The sequence below is a fragment of the Ceratotherium simum genome, chromosome 39, assembly GCF_057802395.1.
Source record: "Ceratotherium simum simum isolate JZ-2026a chromosome 39, ASM5780239v1, whole genome shotgun sequence".
NCBI classification, from domain to species: Eukaryota; Metazoa; Chordata; class Mammalia; order Perissodactyla; family Rhinocerotidae; genus Ceratotherium; species Ceratotherium simum.
The window spans coordinates 5,073,651-5,092,823 of NC_141938.1; the positions used below are offsets into that span (position 1 = coordinate 5,073,651).

The 19,173-nt window shown below is 39.2% G+C and overlaps 1 protein-coding gene across 1 annotated transcript in view; it reads right to left on the reverse strand.

Annotated features, from left to right (window-relative positions):
- Positions 1–16,292: 16,292 nt before the first annotated feature.
- Positions 16,293–19,173, reverse strand: part of LOC101403381 (uncharacterized) — a 63,437-nt gene continuing 60,556 nt past the window's right edge. Inside the window, exon 4 of the mRNA XM_087425404.1 lies at positions 16,293–18,613. Coding sequence (XP_087281530.1) covers positions 17,143–18,613 — 1,471 coding nt within the window. The 3' untranslated portion in view covers positions 16,293–17,142. The remainder of the gene's footprint in view (positions 18,614–19,173) is intronic.

The following is a 19,173-nucleotide window of genomic DNA, read 5'->3' on the forward strand; positions in this document are numbered from 1 at the left end:
TATGATCCTAGAGAGTAACGTTCATTCTGACAGTGTTGGAATCACTCCATGACAGGCATCCTCTGCATATAGTCTGCACAGATACTGTTTCTGACCATTTCTTCTCCCAATTCCCTGAGGAAGTGCTCACCTTTAATATCATCTCAGACAAACAGTCCCACCAAAGTCCACCCAAACTGCAGCAATAACTCCACCAAGCCCAGAGACAGAGAAGCATCCCTAGAGGCCATCTGACAGGTGGAAACTGAGGGGCAGAGCCAAAGAGCCATAACTGATTTCAATGAAGAGAGAAAATAACAGCCCATTTTGCAACCAGTGCTCATCATACAAGGGGCAACACTGCTAGGCAGTAACATCATCCATCGGTCACCCATCCAATGAAGGAAGAAAAGGTCCATGGATATTCAGAATCAAGCACTGAGAAATGGAGAAGATATTTCCATTTATTTATCTGTTTTTCATCATCCCTTTAAGAACTATCTGGAAAATAAAAGTCTAGAAGCAAGTTTACTGGAAATCACTCTGATTTCATAAGTCAGGAATGCCTCGGTTTTTTTGTTTTATCTCCTAACTCCTCATCTGTACCTCAAATAAAGGACACACCATACTAAGAATGTGCTGTGGGAGATCAAGATTTGGCTACCCTGAAATCTCTCTCTTTACCTTGATTGTTTTCTCTGACGGACATTTGACCTCCCCCATTAACTGCCTAAAGAATTTGACATAGTAACTCCTTCCTGGAACAGATCTTCTACCTGATGGCTGTAATATAATGTAAAATAGATGTTACAATAGGAAAGGCACCAACAAGCCCATCTTATCGGAAGTTCAGTCTCTCTGGCCACATTCTCTGGATGGCCCTGCGAGGAGTTGCCAAACATTTACATTTATAAGGGAAATCTCCATTTGTAAAGGTATCTCCCTCTCCGTATTGGGAAGAGGGGGGACGACCTCATTTCTAGAAACTTATCAATGTGGAAGGTGAGGCCTTAAATCTGCATAATAACCTTACTCTTGTTTACAGTGCTTTAGTGGTAATCTCCTGTGACTGACTCCCCCCACCCCCAACATCCTCCTTTGTCATTGGCTGAACATGGTATTTAAGACGAGAATTTCTGCTATTGTGTTGAGAAACGCAGTGTCCCTGCTTTCTCCCATGTATACATGTTATTAAACTTGGTATTATTTTCTCCTGCTAAGCTGTCTTGTTAATTATTTGGCCAGCCATAAGAACCTTAAGGGAAAGGGCAGAGGGGGATTTCTCCCTCTTCCCCCAACAGTGCATTCACCTGGGAAGATGCATAAGTCTGGCTCCACTCTCACACACTGTCAGAAACATGGTGCTGAGGAAACATTTCATCACTGCCCTTCCCCACCCTACTTTCATTTGCACCTGTGAAAATTTTACAGGTCCAGTAGTGGCCCCATCTGGGCAGAAACTGGGGATGTGCTTCCTGCACTGATAAACTGATAAATTGTTCTGCTTCTCACAGGTGACATTAGGGACAGTCTGGCTCTGTCTTGAGGTCACATCATGGTGCTCTCAAAGGTCCTTTAATCACTGTGGTCAGCAAAATAGACATGATACCTTAAGGTTGTGTTTGGTAAGAACATGTGATTCCTGTTAATCTCCATCATGGCAAACACAAGGGCCAAAATATACTTAGAGTTTTGGTGCATCCACCTGCACTGAGGGAAGCCCATAAGAACGTAAGGTTCCAGAAGCCGCTCTGTTGGAGGAGGTGACTGTGAGGACATGACTACTGGTTGACCCTCCAGCTGGACTCGGGCAACCAGAGGCTTCTTAACCACACCACTGTCCTTGGAATATACATTCCACCCACTGTTCCTGAACTAAGAGCCATTTCAAGGATGCAGCCTGGAGAGAATAATGTGCTGTTGAGACCATCTGGACCGTAGACCTTACTAGACCCTGTCAAAGCTTCTATATAAGTTTTAAGATTCTGATGGGCAGGTGTGGAGATCTACTCATCTTGCCCCACCTAAGACAAGCCGCAGATGTTAGTTCCCTTGCTTATTAAAATTGCCACCTCCCAATGTGGAGTTATCTGCCTCATTCTTCAGTCTCTCCTTACCCTCCATGGAGGAGCCAGCTGCACCCAGAGAACTCTTGAGGTTCTGAACCAACATCCTCTTAGCTCTGAATGAAAATAAGAGAGCAATTGACCTTTCTTGTGCTGGGAAGCATAGAGTACCTTTAAATGGCACAACAGCAAGATACACGTTTGCACTTTAAAAATAATCTTCTTCATGGTCTGACTGAACTATGACTTGGTGCTTCAGGCAGTAGTGGGAAGAAGGATCAACTAAATTGTTCTATTTACTGGGAAGGCATGAAGTACCAACAACTAATTATCACATCATTTATGTAGTCAAGAGTTCAAAGTATGGGAAAGTAAGCACGCAAAGAGGAAATTAAAATAGTCATCACAGGACTTTATTAAAAGCATTAGTTCTCTGTAGTTTTACAGGCCAATTGCAACCTTACATTTCAAGGAACGACTGGGTCACCTGCAGTGTAAAATGTTGTAGATTCCACTGAAAGAAGGTCTGCTTTCTAAGACTTTATAAAGATCACGATGAGAACGACAGTGAGAATAGCAACAGGAATGTGGACACTTAACATTAAAAGCACTTCAGGGGGGCTTACTAAGTGTAAGGCACTGCACTCAGCACCATAGCTGGATTGGCTCATGACTTTTCATCTTCACAGACTTCTAACAGGGAAGCACTAATACAATCCCATTTGATAAGAGAGGGAAATGAGACTTAGGGGAGCTAAGTGACTTGTCTGACTTTACACAGGTGCTCCAATTCATCACCATGATGCCTGACTCACACCAAGCTTTGCCACCGAGCACACTTCACCTCTTATTATGAAATTAGGACAAATGACTCATTGACTAGAACAGACACCTTTGTGCAAATCAGAAACAACTTTATTCTTCCCCACTAACCTTATTAAAATCTCCACTATGAATAGATGCTCTTGCCCTTGGTTGAAATCTGAAGATGGTGCCACAGTATTTTTAGTCACCTTTTGGTCTTAAAATCCCACAGTCACTCTCTGGCGCAATGACTGCAAGGCCACCTTAGTGCTCAGAGAAGACGTTTGTGAGCAGAGCATGATGAGGAACTGCTGTGTGAGAGGCATCTCTCACATGGAAAGGAGGAACCAACTGAAACAACAACCAAAGATGTTTCTTTTCACTCTAAGTGTTTATCATTGCTTTCATCTCTAACTTCACGTCAGAAAACACAATGATCAATAGGATGAATAAGATGAAAGAAGCAAATAATGTTATTAGAGATGACAGCATTGTTTATTTGAGAAGCTGAAGATAAAATAACTGGAAAATTACTAAAACTGATGGAGTCAGTTTGCTGAACATTGTGTAAATACGTACCTTATACATAACATATATTATAAAATTAAAATCACATGTCCTGCAAAATATATATGAAATTTGGAGGTTTGGGGTTAATGGCACATGTGGGATCTATATGCAGAGAAGTCTGAGTGTTTCCTGATGACACAGGCATCACCTCCATGGAAATATAATCAACTCTGGTGTGTGGAAGACTCCTGAAGTCAAAGATGCAGATCTCTCTACACACAGCCACATTTTTAAAGACATTTCCATCAGGATCATTGTTTCTGCCACAAAGTACTGTAATTCTAAAGTATATCTCTGAAAATAACTCCAAAGGGTATTCAGGAAATTATTGCAAATAAAGAATGAAGAAGAACAAGTTTTCACCAGATGCACTAATTACAAAATTAATGAGTTGTGATAATTTAATGGTCTGTTGCCACCATAAGAACTGACCAGTTGCTTATCATAGGGATGATTTTGCCTCTCAGGGCACATTTGGCAATATCTGCGGGCATGTTGGGGTGTCACGACTGTTGGAGGTGGGTAGCACTGCTACAGACATCTAGGGATCTTATGATGCACAAAATAGTCACCTTAACAAAGAGTATTATCTTGTCGAAAGTGTCAGTAGCGTCAATGTTGAGATACTGTGGACTAGTCAGATGAACCCTTGATGGTGTATAAACAGACAGAAGGATGTAACAAAATAGTTGATGAATTGTGGCAGTCTATAACTCTCCTGTCTCCTCCATCCAAATAAATTCTCTATGGAGTAAAGAGTTACACAATAAAAAACATGAAACGAAAATACTGAGAGTAAACATCAGAATGTATTTCTGTATCCTTATAAAGTAGAGGGCATGACATCCCAAGAAAAATGTAAATAAAAGTTAAATAGATTTGATAAACTAAAAAATGTGAATATATCATTGATAATAATAAAAGATATAGAAACACCACCTGGGAAATTGTTTTCAATAATAATATAGAGAAAAAGATAATATCACTAACATTTTAGATAGCTCTTAGTAACATAAACAAATAATGAATATTCCAATAGACATGTTCAAAGGCCATGAACAAACCTTACAAAATTATAAATGATAAATGCCTAACAAAGTTACGAAAATAGATTAGCTCATTAGACCTAATATATAATGAAAACAGATGTACTTATTAACGCACAAAATACCTATGTTGGTTTCCTAACACTTTTAGTGAGGCATATTCTGGGCAGAAAGGCCATGTGAGTGCTTCCTGATCTGTTCCCCAACAAAGATAGTAACCCAGAAGGAACACCTTATCCATGGAGGAATGGCAGAGGTAAGTTCTATCATCAAAGACATGAGATATATGGGGGCACTTTTTAACCATCTTCCTCTTTAATTTGCTTGTTTGTTTATTAGAAAACTATGGAGAGTGAGTTTAGAATATTGCAAAGCTAAAGAGATTAGGATGTCAATTATAGCTGTTTTCCAAATGTGGAATCATTACTGGGGCATGTGATAAAGGTTTTTTGCATCTGGCATGCAACTTCTTACACATTCTTACACAACAGAACACATACTCATCTCAACAACACATGGACCTTTCTCTAGGGTTGATCAAGTCCTCAGCATAAAAAAAAATCTCATTAAATTTAAAATGCCTGGAAATCTAAAATTTAAAATTAAAATACAAAGACCTCTGACTACAACGAAATGAAATTAGAAATCAGCATATTGTGATATTTGGGGAAACTCACAAATATGAAGAAATTAAATAAGACACTCCTAAATAACCAATGGGTCAAAGAAATCAATAGGGACAATACAACGCATTTTTAATGAATGAAAATGAGGATCCAATATACCAAAGTTTATGGGCTACATCAAAAACACTATACAGATAAAATATATACCCATAAATGCCTAAACTAACAAAGAAGAAAGATCTCAAATCAATAACTTAACATGTGATCTAACACATTGGAAAGGATGAGACACCAAACCAAAAGTAAGGAGACAAGGAAATAATAAAAATTAGAGCAGAGACAAAGAAAAGAGAGAATAGGAAACAAAGAAAATCGATGAAACCAAAAGTGGGTTCTATAAAAAGATCAACAAGATTTCCAATGGAGAAGTAATAGACAATTTAGCTGGATTGACCTGAAGAAAAACAACGCCAACCGAAATTCCTGGAATCAGAATGAAAGAGAGGATATTACTACTGAGATTATAGAAATACACAGGATTATAAAGGAGGTCAATGAACAATTGCATGCAAAGAAATTAGATAGGTGAAATGGAAAAATTTCTAGAAATACACAAACTACCAAAGATGACTATGGAGAAGCAGAAAATCTGAACAGAATTATAAGATGCGAAGTGGTTGAATTAGTAAACAAAAATCTACCCATAAAGCCAAGCCCAGGCCCGGAGGGTTTCACAGCAGAATTCTCCAAAACATCCAATAAGGTTTGATAGTGGTTCTTCACCAAGTCTCCCCTCAAAACAGAATTAACATAATACTTCAAACTCATTTTTGAAGCCAGTGTTATACCAAAATCAGACAAAAATATCACCGAAAAAACTGCAGACCTCTTTCCTTTGTGAATATGGATCCAAAAATTCCTCAACTAATACCAGTAGCTAATCCAGAAACATCTTAACAGAATTATATACCACGACCAGGTGGGACTTATTCCAGGGATGCAGGGTTGGGTTAACCTCTCAAAATCCATTAATGTAGCACATCATATTAATAAAGAGCAAAAATGACCTGATCATCTCAATAGACTCAGAGGAAATACTTGACAAATTCAAACATCCTTTCATGATAGAAAAACTCAGCAAACCAGGATTTGAAGGAAATTTCCTGAACCTGATAAGGAGCAAGTGCAAGACACCCACAACTAATATTATACTTAATGGTGAAAGGCTGAATATTTTCTCCCAGAAATGAGGAGCAAAACAAGAGTGTCTGCTCTTGCCACTTCTATTTGACAATGTACTGGAGATTTCAGCCAGAACAGTTTTGCAAGTAAAGGAAACAAAAAAGAATCTGGACTGGGTAAGAAGATGTAAAACTATCTTCACTTGCATCTGACTTATCTTGTAAACAGAAAACTCTAAGGAATCCGTTAAAAAAATCTATTAGAACTGATCATCGAGTACAGCAAGTTTGTTTGATACAAGATATGAATATAAAAATAAATTGTATTTTATCCACTGCAATGAACAATCTGATAATAAGTTTAACAAAAGTAATCTATTTATAACAGCATCAACAATAAATTAGGAATAAATATAACAAAAGAAGTAGAAACTACTCTGAAAACTGCAAAACATCATTTAAAAATTAATAAACATTTACAAGTGTGTGGGCCAGCCCCATGGCTTAGCAGTTAAATGCATGTGCTCCGCTGCTGGCGGCCCGGGTTCGGATCCCGGGCGTGCACTGACGCACCGCTTCTCCGGCCATGCTGAGGCCACGTCCCACATACAGCAACTAGAAGATGTGCAGCTATGACATACAACTATCTACTGGGGCTTTGGGGAAAAAAATAAATAAATAAATAAAATTACAAGTGTGAAATAACAAATGTCGGCAAGGATGTAAAGAAAAGGGAACCCTTGTGTACTGTCGGTAGGAATGTAAATTGGTGCAGCCACTATGGAAAACAGTATGGAGGTTCATCAAAAAATTAAAATAGACCTACCATATGATTTAGCAATTCCACTTCTGGGTATTTACCCAAAGAAGCAAAACGCTAACTCAAAAAGATATATGCACCCCCATGTTCATTGCGCCATTATTTACAATAGCCAAGATACAGAAACAACCTAAGTGTCCATCAATAAATAAATGGATAAAGATATTGTGGCATACTTGTACAATGGAATATAATTCAGCCATAAAAAATGAATGAACTCTTGCCTTTTGTGACAACATGCATGGATCTTGATGGCATTATGTTAACTGAAATAAGTCAGACAGAGAAAGACAAATATTGTATGTTCTCTGTTATATGTGGAATCTAAAAAAAAACAAAAAAAACAAACAAATTAAAACACCAAGCTTAGGGATACAGAGAACAGACTTGTAGTTGCCAGAGGCGGAGGGTGGGGAGTGGGAGAAATGGGTGAAGGGGGTCAAAAGGTAAAAAGAAAAAACAAAATGAAAGAGAGTGGACTCAAAAAATGCACATTTATGATAATCATACAGTGACAGAAAAATTATTATATACTTTCATATATTTTAAATTTACAAACTAAGCACCATTGTTATTGGATGGTCATTAATGAATGTACATACATGCAGGGGGATGTCACTTACAGAGCTGCAAGAATTCTAAGGGTATATGGAGAAAAACCCTCTTCTACCCACATTTTTCCTGAAACTAATTTGTAGTAATAACCATTAAACTTTTCTATTGCCAAAAATTTGATTTGCATTTGTGAAAATTAAAAGGAATGGGGTGAGGTTGGGAGGGGATTTGGATATTTAGACATTGTCAATCTTTACTAAAGATGAGGAAAGACTTTGGAGTGACGCCATCATCTTCCCTGCTCTTTATTACTCCCTAATCAAGAGGCAAGAAAAAGAAAGAGTGAAGTCTAAAAATAAATTAAGTAAATAAACAAATAAATAAATAAAAGGGAAAATAGCCTATGTTCCTGGATCCTGAGATTTAACACTGTTGAGATGGCAATACTTCCCAGAATGATGTCGATTTTCAACAAAATCACTATCAGAATATCAGCTGAGGGCCGGCCCCGTGGTTTAGCAGTTAAGTGCAGCGGCTCCGCTGCTGGGGGCCCAGGTTCAGATCCCGAGCCCGCACCGACGCACCGCTTCTCCGGCCATGCTGAGGCCGCGTCCCACATACAGCAACTAGAAGGATGTGCAACTATGACATACAACTATCTACTGGGGCTTTGGGGGGGAAAAAAAGAAGAATATCAGATGACTTCTTTATAATGTGAAAGTTAATAAAATAAACCTTAACTGGGCCGGCCCTGTGGCTTGGTGGTTAAGTGCGCGCGCTGCGATGCTGGTGGCCCGGGTTCGGATCCCGGGTGTGCATCGAGGCACCACTTCTCCGTCCATCCTGAGGCCGAGTCCCACATACAGCAACTAGAAGTATGTGCAGCTATGACATACAACTATCTACTGGGGCTTTGGGGGGAAAAAAATAAAATAAATAAAATCTTTAAAAAAAAAAAAAAAAACCTTAACTAAATTGGAGTCGGGAAGGCCTGTAGGGGGAGCTCTCATGCCCTACCACACATCCTCCATTACACCAAACGGGAAGAGGTCATGGCTTTCATCGTGGATAGGAAGTAAAACTACATCACTACTGAAGGAAGATTTCTCCTCTCACCCTGCAACAGCCCAGCCAAAGAGAAATGCTGCCGCTCGGCAATTGAGGAGACATTGCTGCCCTGAGCTGTTACTTCCCCCAGTGGATATTCATTTAGAACAGCCCTTCCGTACTTCCTCTTTTTCTCTATAGAAGCAGCTTTTCTTTCTTTGCTGGATTTGCCTATGGTTTGCGATAGCATGCACATCCCAAATTGCAATTCTTTGGGCTATTCTTTATTTTTTAAAGGGCAGATTTTTTTTTTTTTTGAAGATTCATCCTGAAGCTAACATCTGTTGCTAATCTTTCTCTTTTTTCTCTTTTTGCCAAAAGCCTCAGTGCTTGGTTGTATATATTAGTTGTAAGTTCTTCTAGTTCTTCTATGTGAGCCACCACCACAGCATGGCTACTGACAGATGTGGTGTGGTTGCGTACTCAGGAACCGAATCTGAGCCACCAAAGTGGAGAACACCAAACTTTAACCACTAGGCCATCACGTTACCGCACCACGTCCGTTGTTGCCCGCCGTCCAGAAAGCCAAACACGGAGATGACGAGATTGCAGCAGAGAAAGGGTTTAATCACAAGGCAGCCAAGTGTGGAAACGGGAGAATGAATCTCAAATCCGCTTCCCTGAAAATAGGAACTCAGGGATATTTATGGGTTGGGGCAAGGTGGTCTGAAATGATTGGAGGTGAGGAGAGAGAGGTAATTGATGATCTGCGAAAGCGTAGTCAGGCTTCATGCCTCTTCGTAGGACACATGTCCACAGAATGGCAGCATTAGCATGCCCTGAGGATGGAGTTCCAACCACTTACAGTCAAAAGGTCACTTATCGGACACTTGTCTGCTTATCAGACACATGTCTGCGTGGGCCCAGTTGACGGGTTGGTGGTCTCAATCTGGCCTGAAGTGGACAAGGGGTTCGGTTCCTGAAAAAAAATAGCTCAAACACCCATTACCATGGTGATCCCAGCTCCAGGGGGATGTTATCTATAGGAACCTAGTGGGAGTCACATAGCATATTACCTAAACAGCACAGTTAACAATGGGTAAGTTTATCATGCAGATTTAAGTCCTCATCTTCCGTTCTGATAAGTTTCTAGGTAAGGCCATCCCCCGCTTCTTCCTGGTACAAGAAGATACCTGTTTACAAACGGAGATTTTCTTTACAAATGTAAATGTCTCTTATAAAGGGTAACCGGAACTCAGAATGGGGTTTAGCAGGGACCTACCCAGATACCAGAGATGTCTATGGTGATGGCCTGTTCTGGGGGCAGGCCTCCCATTCCAAACTCCTTTGGTTAGTTAGTGGGAGTGGGGGCCAATTCTGATCCCCCATAGTTACTAGCTGGTTAATCATCAATGGCTAACTGTTTGCTGGTTTCAATCAGGACTGGCTATTGGCTACTCTTGAATAAACTCATTTTGAGATAAAAATAACAGGCAAATTGGCTTTTTAAGTTGATAACAAAAATTAGCAAGTTGTTTCATAAATTATATGGAACTGCAGGAGAACCAGAACAACCAATCCAATCTTCAAAAGTAAAACAAAGTAGTAGGATTAACATCTCCTGATTTCTAATCTGACTACTCAGCATGGTAATCAAGGTATCTGGTAATGACACAGGGCCAGACACACAGATCAATGGATTTCATTGAAACTCCAGATATAAACCCATTCATCTATGGTCAATTGATTTTCAAAAAAGGTGCCAAGAACGAGGAAAGAATATTTTTTATGAAAATTAGTGCTAGGACAACTGGATAGCATCATGCAGAGCAAGGAAGTTGGACCTGATACCAGCTCAAGACAAGGTTGACATGAGGGAAGCCATATTGTAGAAAAGAAAAACTCTATTGTAACTTTGAATGACCTCTGACAAACTAACGCAGCTGGATATGCACCCTCCAGGAGATCTAACTGCTCAGTAGATTTTACGACCCCTGCTTGTGCATGTACCTCTCAGCAGCGATAAGATGATAACTTTGTTTTTTTGAGTTTTTTAGGAATGTGATGACCTCTGAACAGAGAGTCTATGCTGATAGATCATCAGTGAAAACTGAAAGATCTGGTGTGGCACTCCCAGTCTATAACACCAGAAGGCCAACATTCCTAGCCCCCTCCCCAATAACCCAATGGCCTATATAACTGCTGTAAGATTTTGTGCCCCTTGAAGATGGTTCTTTTGGACATGAGTCGGCCATCTTCCCTCCTGCTGGCAAGCTGCAATAAAAAAGTCCTTTTTCTCCTACCACCTTGCCTCTTGACTATTGGCATGTCTTGCAGCGAGCAGAAGGCCCCATGTTGGGTGGTAACAGACCCTTACATTACACCACATACAATAATTTACCAAAATAGATTGAAGACCTAAATATGAGGTCAAACTACAATACTCTTAGGAAAAACATAGGAGAAAATATGACCTTGGATTTGGCAAAGAATTATTAAATTGAACTTCATTGAAATTAATCACTTTTGTGCTTCCAAGGTCTCCATCAAGAAAGTGAAAACACCCATTGGAACCCTTGTACCCTTCTGGTGAGAATGTAAAATCATGTTGCCACTGTGGAAAGCAGTATGGCACTTTTTCAAAAATTACCGAGTGTCACCATATGATCCAGCAATTCCATTTCTGAGTATTTACCCAAAAGAATAAAAAATGTGGACTCAAACAGATATTTGTATACCTGTGTTCATAGGAGCATTATTCACAGGAGCCAAAAAGTGGAAACAACCCAAGTGTCCATCAACAGATGAATGGCTCAACAAAACATGGTACACACATAGAACAGAATATTATTATTCTTTCTCCTGTGTTATCTTTTAGGAGTGCTGCAGTTTTGCATTTTACACTAAGATCATTGATCCATTCTGAGTTAATTTTTATGAAAAGTATAAAGTCTGTGCTAAGATTTTTTTTTTTTTGGCATTATTTGTTGTAAAGAATGTTTCCCCATTACAGTGCCTCTGCTCCTTTGTCAAAGATGAGTTCACTATATCTGTGTGGATCTATAGGAAACAATTGACTTTTTAATTTTAATTAATTAATGTTTTATTGATGTTTTAATAGTTTTTAATATTGTGAAATTTTGGGTTGTACATTTTTGTTTGTCCATCACCGTATATATGACTCCCTTCACCCCTTGTGCCCACCACCCACCCCCCTTGCCCCTGGTAACCACAATACAGTTTTCTCTGTCTATGTGTTGGTTTATATTCCACATATGAGTAAGATCATACAGTATTTGTCTTTCTCCTCCTGGCTTACTTCACTTAACATAATACCCTCCAGGCCCATCCATGTTGTTGCAAATGGGACGATTTTGTCTTTTTTTATGGCTGAGTAGTATTCCATTGTATATATACACACCAATCTTCTTAATCCAATCGTCAGTCAAGGGACACTTAGGTTGCTTCCACTTCTTGGCTATGGTGAATAATGCTGCAATGAACATAAGGGTGCATAAGCCTCTTTGGATTGTTGATTTCAGGTTCGTTCGATAGATTCCCAGTAGTGGGATGGCTGGATCATAGGGCATCTCTATTTTTAATTCTTTGAGGAATCTCCATATCTTTTTCCATAGAGGCTGCCCCAGTTTGCATTCCCACCAGCTGTGTATGATGGTTCCTGTTTCTCCACATCCTCTCCAACATTTGTTGTTTTTTGTCTTGGTGATTATAGCCATTCTAACGGGCATGAGGTGATATCTTAGTGTTGCTTTGATTTGCATTTCCCTAATGATTAATGATGTTGAACATCTTTTCATGTGCCTATTGGCCATATATCTTCTTTGGAGAAGTGTCTGTTCATTTCCTCTGCCCATTTTTTGATTGGGTTTTTTTTGTTGTTCAGTTTCGTGAGTTCTTTTTTTTTTTAAAGATTTTATTTATTTATTTCCCCCCCCCAAAGCCCCAGTAGATAGTTGTATGTCATAGCCGCACATCCTTCCAGTTGCTGTATGTGGGACACGGCCTCAGCATAGCCAGAGAAGCGTTGCGTCAGTGCACGCCCGGGATCTGAACCCGGGCCGCCAGCAGCGGAGCGCACGCACTTAACCGCTAAGCCACGGGGCGGCCCTCGTGAGTTCTTTATATATTATGGAGATCAACCCCTTTTCAGATGTATGTTTTGCAAATATTCTCTCCCAGCTGGTGGGATTGTCTGTTCATCTCGATTCTAGTTTCATTTGTCTTGTAGAAGCTCTTTAATCCGATAAAGTCCCACTTGTTTATTTTTTCTTTAGTTTCCCTAGTCTGGGTAGGCATGTCATCCGAAAATATTCCCTTATGACCAATAGGAAACAATTGACTTTTGTATATTAACCTTTTATCCTTCAACCTTCCTCTACTCTTGTATTAGTTCAAGGGGTTTTCATTGTTATTGGAAATTCTTTCAGATTTTCTCCATAGATAACCTTGTCATATGCCACAAAGACATTTTTATCTCGTTTCCCAATCTGTATATCTCTTATTTTTGTGTGTGTCTAATTGCATTAGCTAATTCCAGTACAGGGTTGACTAGGAGTGGTGCGAGGGGACACTGTTGCCTTCCTCCTGATCTTACCAGAAGCATCTAGCTTTTTCAGTGTAGTCCATTAATATTAAACAAGAGCCCAGGTGATGTAGAGGTAGGTGTGGGCTGAGAAGCAGCGTTCTCTAACCCAGTGATTTGGTCTCAATCCTTTAGTGAGCCTGTGTCCCTGGACTTAACCTCCTGTGACATAATAAGAAAGATACTTGATCTTTGCCCTCAGTTCCTAGCAAAAATCTCTTGAAGCCCTTGCAATTACTTGAGTGTTAAGGTGATAGTGTCTTTTGTTTGAATGAGGCAATTCTTGGCCAGTTCCTAGATGACCTCAAGATGGATGGAGTTGGACACCAGAAACACCAAGCCTCGATTAGAGGCTTGGAACTTATAGACCCAGCTCCCAGCCTGTGTGTGGAGAGGAGAGGGGCTGGAGACTGGGTTAATCACCAATGGCCAATGATTGAATAAATTGTGCCCATGTAATGAAACCTCCCTTAGAACCCCAAAGACAATTTAGAGAGTTTCTAGGTTAGTGAACACATCCATGTGCTGCAAGGGTGGAGTGTCCAGAGAGGATGTGGAATCTCTGCAGCCCCCTCCACCTCCACTCCCCTCATCCATATCACTGCCCTACATTGCCCTTTGCATCTCTAACTTCTGCCTGCTCCGGAGTTGTACCCTTATGTAAACCACTAATAGTAAACAAAGTGCTTTGCAAGGTTCTCAGAATTGTCTTTACATTACGAAACCTGACAGGGTATCAATGGAATGTACTTTTGGTAGAAGAATGCCTTGGGCAACTTATGTCCACTGTGAGTTTAGGGACTCTTGGATGCATAACGGGAGCCTGCTAAAGCCTTTATGGCAAAAGGGTGAGTGAAGGGAGATGCTAATGGAGGGGCAGGTATTTCAAAGTTTTCTAGAGCCCTTTTTTCCCAATTCAAAGTCAGTCAATTTCTAAGTGTTGTATGAAAAAGTAAGCAAGCAGATCCGATAAATATGGGATGTTTGTGGTTGCTGTGGCTGACAGCTGACAGAATGTGCGCGTGACATGGGTTCTACCACGGCTTCTGGGCCCCTCTCAGCTCACAGGCCCCTCCTGTTGGCTCAGGGAAATGTTCCAGAGGGGGACACGTGTGGATTTCTAAAGATGTTTCCAAGTAAGCAGGCACAGGGTAGGCTTGATGTGGGAAATGAACAGCTGGAAATGGTCTATGGATGGCAGTGAAAAGAAATGATGCTGATGCACATGACTGAGGATGTCCCGGGGCAGAACCCACTTGGGATACACTTTAATGATTTAGGACCACAGTATTTCTAAAGATCTGTCCACACAACCTGATTTATAATTTTATTTATTTATTTATTTTGCCCCAAAGCCCCAGTAGATAGTTGTATGTCGCAGCTGCACGTCCTTCTAGTTGCTGTATGTGGGACGTGGTCTCAGCATGGCCGGAGAAGTGGTGCGCTGGTGTGCACCCAGGATCCGAACCTGGGCCGCCAGTACTGGAGCGCGTGCACTTAACCACTAAGCCACGGGGCTGGCCCCTGGAATTTTTTACAAATTAACTTTAGCTCCACTACGTAGTTTCCCCCTTCTAGAAAATAATGATTATGTTTACCAAAGATAAAGTGATAAACTTAATAGAATCAAGTTTACCTCTTCACAACATTCAATACAGAAAATGACCTGCTTACTTGAATAGCAGTCAAATCAACAATCACATGCCAAAATATTGTAAGAAGTGCTTCTGAGCACCCTGTCACTGTTATACCTCACAGTCCTTTATGGTCTGTGGTCAATCTTGTTAGAATTCATTACACCTCTCTCTTTGATTACAGGTGCAATCCTGCAGGTCACTGGAAAAGGCACTGAAAAAACCATGATTTTTTAGTTTTGGGTTAAGTATAAATGAGAAGTTAGATTCATGACAAAAATTACAAGTATAAAAGAATAAAAAATAAAGTTTCCCTGAGGAAAGAATACCTGAATTTGTATGTACATGACAAAATTTACACATAATATATGATGATAAAATGAAAATTGCAAAGTATATCTGAAAATCCATAATTAAAAGGAATTTTAATATATTCTGAGGAAATAAAACCAGTTGATAAAATATATAAATGAAACAACTACAGAAGTGTTCATTTCTCAAGGAAATGTACTAGTTTAAATGATATACAATCAGACATTATTGAAAATATATTAAGGGAATATGTTCAGATACAAGTAACAGGAAACTCACACAGTCTTCATAACATGAGAAAGGTGATTGTTCTCACGTGGAAGAACTGGGTGAAGGCAGCCACTACACAATGCAGCAGAGAAACAAACTTCCAGTTCCTTCTTCTTATTGCACATTGTAGACATCATGGTGAATCAGGAAAACACGTTCACTAGCACTATTAACAGCATAAGGTGTTTCCTATGCACATTAGACCTTATACAGCTGTCACCGAGAGAATACTCCTAACCACAAGTCTGACTTAGTTTCCTGGTGGACACAAGAGGCCTTACAGAAAAATCCTAACTCTAATGGATCTTTGATGTGAAACTTGTGAAAACATCAGTGGAAAATACACCTGTAAGAAAATGTAAATCAAACAGTGGGTGGTGCTTTTCAAGATACTGTTGACTAGAAAGGCAAAGAGTCCAGAAAATGGGATGGAAGATGGTTTCGCTGAAGCTCCTACGTAACTGTCTCTCTCCCTGTATGGTGGCTCCAAAATCTGACTAATGCCTTGTTTGCTTCTGTCTTTCAAATCTCATGCAAGAGAGGCTACTGGTGAATTCCATCATGGAACCATAAAGGGGATGGATTTTTAAAGATCTAGTTCTTATTATTACCCTCACTGACATAACACAATACAGGGGTGATGTCTCCAGCTCTAGATTTTCTTGCCCTATCACAGGCCTCTACTTAATTCAAAGTCTATTCACCAAATACCAGTCAGAAGGAAGGACAAAGAACAAAAGCCCAAATATAAAAATAAGAATTCACAATAAAGTATACTCTTTGATAATCTTGCCATACATAACAATTTATTCCAACTGTTTAATAGTGTGGAAAATAAAAACAGGCTCCTATACCCACCAGCCCACAACAGGAGCTTTCTCTAATAAAGGTACAAAATGCACAATGGATTAGGCATATCCGGGAACTGCAATTCAAGGCTATTAAAAAAAACCCATGGACTACAAACCATCATTTTTCAATGGGCCCCTAACACAGAACAATTAAAATATTTTAAAAGAAGTAAAGAGAAAATATTATTAACTGATTTAAGAAAAAAGCACCACCTATTAATCTTTATGTAGTACTAATGAAGGAAGACTCACAGAATTATCTCACCTCAGTATTCATTTCTGAAAGTTATTAATAGAAATCCACAATTCAATGTTGGACTTTGGGAAAGAGGCTTGGTAAACACAATAAGTTTACAACTTTTATAACAAATCTTTCATGTTGAAAGTTTTCTACAACATTATATGCACATTAATTTCCATCAAGCTTTCTCTTATGACTTACATTTCTATTTCTTTTTCGTGGGAGTTTCACATAGAAGGATGTAGGCCAATTGAAGTCCTTCCCACACTATTTACATTCAAGAGGTTTTGATCAAGTGAGTCCTTTCATGCCTTCACAGAGAACTGGATGAGAAAAGGCTTGCCCACATTCTTTACATTTACATAGTTTTTCCTCTAGTGTGCATTTGCACATATCCTTGAAAGTTTCCACAAGAATTAAAGACTTTCCCATTTTACTGACATTCACAGGATTTCTCTCCAGTGTGACTTCTTTCATGTCCTGGAAGTGAACTGAGAAAACTAAACGCTTTACTACATTTTTACATTCAGACGGTTTCTATCTAGTATGATTTCTTTCATGATTTTGAAGAGAAGTGGAAGAAGTGAATGTTTTACTACATTTTTTACATTCATAAGCTTTCTCTCCAGTATGAATTCTTTTATGTACTTGAATATTACTGGAAAAACAGAAGGCCTTACCACATATTTTACATTCATAAGTTTTCTCTCCAGTATGAGTTCTTTCATGTTTTTGAAGAGCACTTGTACAACTGAATGCTTTACTGCATTTTTTACATTCATACAGTTTCTCTCCAGTGTGAATTCTTTCATGTACTCGAAGAGAACTGGAAGAGGTGAATGCTTTACTGCAGTTTTTACATTCATAGGGTTTCTCTCCAGTGTGAATTCTTTCATGTACTCGAAGAGAACTGGAAGAGGTGAATGCTTTACTGCATTTTTTACATTTATGAGGTTTCTCTCCAGTGTGAGTTATTTCATGTTTTCGAAGAGAACTATTATAACTGAACGCTCTCCCACATTCCTTACATTCATAGGGTTTCTCTCCAGTGTGAATCCTTTCATGTACATGAAGAGAACCGGCTGAAGTGAATGCTTTACTGCATTTTTTACACTGATATGGTTTCTCTCCAGTATGAATTCTTTCATGTACTTTAACGCTATAGGATAAACTTAAGGCTTTACCACATATTTTACATTCACGAGGTTTCTCTCCAGTATGAGTTCTTTCATGGTTTTGAAGAGAACTAGAAGAAGTGAACGCCTTACCGCATTTTTTACATTCATGAGGTTTCTCTCCTCTGTGAGTTATTTCATGTTTTCGAAGAGAACTAATACAACTGAAGGCTTTCCTGCATTCTTTACATTCATAGGGTTTCTCTCCAGTGTGAGTTCTTTCATGTATTTGAAGAGAAGTAGAAGAAGTGAATGCTTTACTGCATTTTTTACATTCATGAGGTTTCTCTCCAGTATGAATTCTTTCATGTAGTTTAAAACCATGGGATAAACGGAAGGCTTTACCACATATTTTACATTCATAGGGTTTCTCTCCAGTATGAGTTCTTTCATGTTTTTGAAGAGAACCAGAAGAAATGAATGCTTTACTGCATTTTTTACATTCATATGGTTTCTCTCCAGTATGAATTCTTTCATGTAGTTTAAAACCATGGGATAAACGGAAGGCTTTACCACATATTTTACATTTATAAGGTTTCTCTCCAGTATGAGTTCTTTCATGTATTTGAAGAAAACTGGGAAAAGTGAAGGCTTTCCCACATTCCTTACATTTATATGGCTTCTCTCCATAGTTTTCATAGTCATACGGTTTGTGTTCAGTGTGACATCTAATGTGCCTAATAAGGGATGAATGATGTACTTTTCCACATTCACTGCAGTCACGTGGTTTAGCTCCTGTAGTTTTCTTGTTGAGATTGAGATTTGAAATACAGCTGTTTTCTCCACACTGACTACCCTCTTCAGTTTCACAGAGTCTCCCTACCATATGACTTCTGTAAAAAATGAGAAGCACATTTTTAATGATTTCTTCATTAATGACTTTATATTTGTTATATTGATTATGATTCATAGGAAAAGTTTAGGTTTTCTGCCTTGTCTGAATGCTCAGAAATTGAATATACTGAATGCTCTACAAAAGGACTTCACCTTTGTTATTATCTAAACAGTGATATTCCTATATGTGATTTCTTTTTTTTTTTTTTTTAAAGATTTTATTTATTTTATTTTTCCCCCCAAAGCCCCAGTGGATAGTTGTGTGTCGTAGCTGCACATCCTTCTAGTTGCTGTATGTGGGACTCGGCCTCAGGATGAACGGAGAAGTGGTGCCTCGATGCGCACCCGGGATCCGAACCCGGGCCGCCAGCATCGCAGCGCGCGCACTTAACCACCAAGCCACAGGGCCGGCCCTATGTGATTTCTTAATACATTTCCAAGGGAACTATTTTGCAAAAACTGAACCTATACATCACATTTCAGAAGGTATATTTTGTGAAAATTTTCTAAGAATAGCTAAATTTGAAGTAAGGATTATTTGTTTGCTTGCTTCTTTTTA